The following is a 4,694-nucleotide window of genomic DNA, read 5'->3' on the forward strand; positions in this document are numbered from 1 at the left end:
TTAGAACAAAGTTAAATACTGCCGTTCCACTCATAAGTATAATGTAAAATAGTTCTGTAAAAATTGTTAATATCACAGACATATTTCCTTTAACTATATTCCAAATGGAATCCAATACTGACATAAAAGTTCCAATATTTTCCTTTATAAAGTTTTGTATACCAGTCATGTTAAATAATTCTATATAAAAAATATATATATATCAAATAATTTTTAATTAATATTAGAATATTTATATACAAAAAATGTACAAAAATAAGAATTAATATTTATTTTAAATACAAAATCTTACGTAAAGGTGTTTTTCCAAAACTTTCTTTAAAACTTTCCCATACTGAATAAGCTACTGTAACATCTACAGTAGGTCCAATTAAATCAGAGTCTGCATTAGACATCATCCATGCTTGATAAAGTCTATCCCAAAGTTCTAAAACTTTCTTTTCCATTTGATCAGCTTTAGTAGCATCTAGATCTCTTACTAAACCTTTTATCTATATCACATATATATGTTGTCATTATTAAGATATATGTTATCATTATTAAGATATATTTATCAATAATAAGAATATACAATATAATATATATCTTACTCCATCAGAAATAGCACTTCGCCCATATGTATAAGCATTATCCAATACACTATTAACTGAATCTTCCCAGTGTTCAGGTAACCAATCAATATCTGGATTATTCATTAAAGATGAGTTAAGTATTTCTCCAGTAATGTGAATAAGATGCATACCTTCTGTATAAACCTAAAAAAATTATAATAATGTATAATTATTTGTAAAATATATAAAATAATTTTTATGTATATATAAATTCATTTTACCTGTATTGTTATAAAAATAGAAGTACAAGTAGTAAAAATAAGTAATCCAAAAATCACAGCAATTGTTACTACAGAATCAACTGAAGCTTTTAAAATTTTTGTTAATTTTTCATCAATTATGATTCCAAATTTATATAAACCTCTAATATTAGCTGGTAAGAGAGCTTGATGTCTTTTTATACACCATGTTTTTATAATTTGTTTTATAATATTATATTGATTTTCAATCATTTTCCATAATCCAAAATAACTACCAAGTTGTTTAATGATATAAAAAGCTATAGGAATAATCAATATATATATCATCCATCTATGTTTCCAAAAAAGCATACCTATGCAAGCATATAATGTACCATACATATATTTATCAGTATCAACTTTATCATTTTCTATATCTATAGATATTCGTAATTCTGTTTTTAATCTTCTTAACAAATAACGATCGCGTAATGACATAGAGTTAGAAGATTGCAATTTATGGCTCATTACAGTTCTATTATTTGTATCCAATGACATTGATTTTTTGGAAAATTTTGTTTTTGTTTCTTGGTATTCAATCTTCTTGTCTATATTTGTCTTGTTATCTATATTTTCTTCATTAATATCTTTTATAAGTTTTTCATTTTTAAAAGATGAAGAAAATGAATTTTGTTGCATATCTGTAGTTAAATTATTCGTTAATGCAAAAGATATTGCTTCCATAAATGTCATATGCTTGTCTTCTAATTCTTGATTTTCCATAATAAGTACTACTTCATAAATAAATCCTATTAAATATAGTATTTGTAATGTTATAAATACAATAATTTGATAAGCACCTAATATATTAGAAACATATAAACTAATTATAAACCACATAACAAACGATGAATAACGAAAATGAATAGAATTATTTGGTGTCCAATAAATATATAATATAGATAAATATCCAATAAGTATAAATGTAATCTGAAAAAATTACATTAATATTGACAAAAATACATATTTTATAAAACATTTTTTAAACAATTAAAAATTACCATAAAAGTATTGCAAGTTGTTATAAAAAATCCAAAAATAGTATTAAATATCAAACATATTCTCCATATGAGACAACTTAATATAGTAGGTGTATAATGATATATACCTAAGGCTAATGCTGTCAATAAAAATGCACTAGCAATATATTTCATTTGTTTCCACAAAAATGATCCTAAACTGTCAGAAGCTTTATCTACTATTTGCATAGGTAAAACTATTAAATTTATTATTAAAGGCGTATGAGATACTTCTGCTTTTTCAAACCACGATTGTACAATCGTAGTTAACGAGCATTTGAAAGGGAATAAAACAGAGCCACATAATAAAGCCCAGATTAAAGGTTTTACAAATGGTTTCAATATAATATATAATCCGTACCCAGCTGCTGAAATTAGACACAAGAGAAACAATGCCACGGCATTATAAATGCCTTGTTTTAATGCTTTTTCATGACCTGCACTAAAGCTTGATAACATGTTAAAGAGGTTATCCATAGGTGATTTCGTACTATCCATCATGAATAAGTAATCAATTGTTTTTAGCACTTATTATTTAATTTTGAATTTTTGTGTTACTTAATATCTTGTTAAAAAAAATAAAAAAAATATTTAGAAAATTATCATCAATTAGAAATGATAAACTGTTGTAAGAAGTAAATACTGTATACTACTATGTAGTCATTTATCCAATATTCTATATTAACTATACATAATATATATCACCATTATTATCAATAAAAAAAATAAAATATTCAAAATAGATTTCATAATAATATATAATATTTGTATTTGAAAATTTGTCTTTCTTTTTTTAAATAAAAATATAATAAATTAAAAAACTTATGAATAAATTTTTTATTATTAAATTTTTTTAAATTTTTCATTTCAATTAAATTAAAAAATTATTAAGATAAATTTTTTTTTTATAAATTCCAGAAATTTATTTTCCACAGTTTAATTAATCACATCATGAAGTTATAAAATATTAATTAACGTATAATTTTTTGCATATGCACAAAACGAAATTTTAAAAAATAATAAAACTGTTTTCATATGCAAAATTTAAAATGAAAAGATTTTATTTATTATTGATCAAAAACTATACACCTTAAGTATAAATGAATACATAAACGTAAAGACATGCTAAAGATGTAAATTTGATATTATAGCTTAATATTTTCGGAAGGTTAATAAAATGACAAAAGTATTATAAGATCGCCTCAAATATTTTTTATACAGTCTTAACCATCTCCGAATTATTAAAAAGCACAAACGTCTATCGCATGTACTTCTTTTTTTTATTTATAAATATGAAGATTATCGAAACGCGTTTCATGAGACAAAGGCATTTGTCGCTTTTAATGAATAAAAGTAAATATAAATGCTTTTTTTTGCATGTAATTTTATATGATTTTACATTCTTTATTCTTTTTCTTCTTTTTCTTTTTTTTTAGCTTATTTTCGATTATATTTATGATTTTATTGAACTCAATAAATCACTGCCAGCACGTAAAAGTTAAAAATACTTGATTTAGTGAAAAATTCATTATACTGTATGTGCGTGTATAGTACGCTTATTATTCATGTTTGTTGCAATCAGCGAATAAATCTACCAACACTAATCACAGTATTTTGATCACAAATACGTACGTCAAACATTAGAAATACATTTGAGACATTATGCGATATTAATTATATGGACACAATTATTCATTTGAATTTTTGTAAAACTACTGAACATATTTTGTTTGTTTTTCATTTTACATTTACTAAAGAATAATACGCTAAAAAGACGAAGATTTTAAAAAATAATATTAACGTAATTGAAAATAACAAAGAAACTTTGATTTAATCATTACACTTTCATTTTTTCATTTTTTTTTTATCATTAATACTTATTAAATTTCTTAATAACTGTCATGAAACTTAATTAATCATATAATCATTGGTAGTCATTTCTAGAATCTGTAATTCATCTTAAAATGCACCCAAAAAATCATGACTTATTCTATCATAAAATTGCTATTATATTTAATCCCTTAATTTCTTTTAAAAGTATATTTCATAAGTAGGTAAACTACAAAATACTTTTCAAGATGATTATCAATCAACTAATTAATTAATATTAAGATGACAAAAAAATAAACATTAATATGATGATATCGCATAAAAATACCACATAATCTTACTATTAACATTCATTGCTTTCTCTTTTCAATCATTTCTTATTGTAATATATCGTCGAAATCAAAAATACATGTGATGATTCTTGAATCTTAATATGGACAAGTTATACTTTAGTGCCATCGTCTAATAATAAGCTATGATGAAAACATGTATATATAATTCTGTATCAAGCACATAAAATAAATTATGAGTTTGTATCTAAATTGTATATTAGGCTATAGAGTTGAATAAAATAATTTAAAATGAAAATATTTTAAGAAACATATTTTGTTAAATAATTGGGATTTAATATTTCTAGCAAAATTATTGATCTGATATACTAACTTATTTATTTCAATATATCAAATATCCAATATTTAAAAAAATATATATTTCTTGAAATATATGTAATTTATTGTTAGAAATATTATTTTACTGAGCAATTAGATTAACTCAAAAAATTCTAGCCCGTATTTGTTTTTTATAATACAAAATTACTGAAAGAATTAAAATTTAATTATATTAATTATCTCTTGAACATAAATTCCCAAAAATGTTTGACAAATGGCGATAAAGTAACTTGTTTATGTAACAAATTAGTAAAAAAAAAAAAACAATAAATATATATATTTATATTTTCCTCTTTTTTTTAATAGCGCACGGTTATTATATATATA

The 4,694-nt window shown here is 22.3% G+C and overlaps 1 protein-coding gene across 1 annotated transcript in view; it reads right to left on the reverse strand.

The window, feature by feature from the left end:
• Positions 1 to 2,557, reverse strand: part of LOC102679662 (transmembrane protein 245) — a 3,504-nt gene extending 947 nt beyond the window's left edge. The window contains 5 exon segments of the mRNA XM_006616448.2: positions 1 to 180; positions 293 to 491; positions 591 to 755; positions 833 to 1,780; positions 1,852 to 2,557. Of these exon segments, the coding sequence (XP_006616511.2) occupies positions 1 to 180; positions 293 to 491; positions 591 to 755; positions 833 to 1,780; positions 1,852 to 2,370 (2,011 nt within the window). The 5' untranslated portion in view covers positions 2,371 to 2,557.
• Between the last annotated feature and the right edge of the window lie 2,137 nt (positions 2,558 to 4,694).

Source organism: Apis dorsata, unplaced genomic scaffold (assembly GCF_000469605.1).
Source record: "Apis dorsata unplaced genomic scaffold, Apis dorsata 1.3 scaffold_265, whole genome shotgun sequence".
Lineage (NCBI taxonomy): Eukaryota > Metazoa > Arthropoda > Insecta > Hymenoptera > Apidae > Apis > Apis dorsata.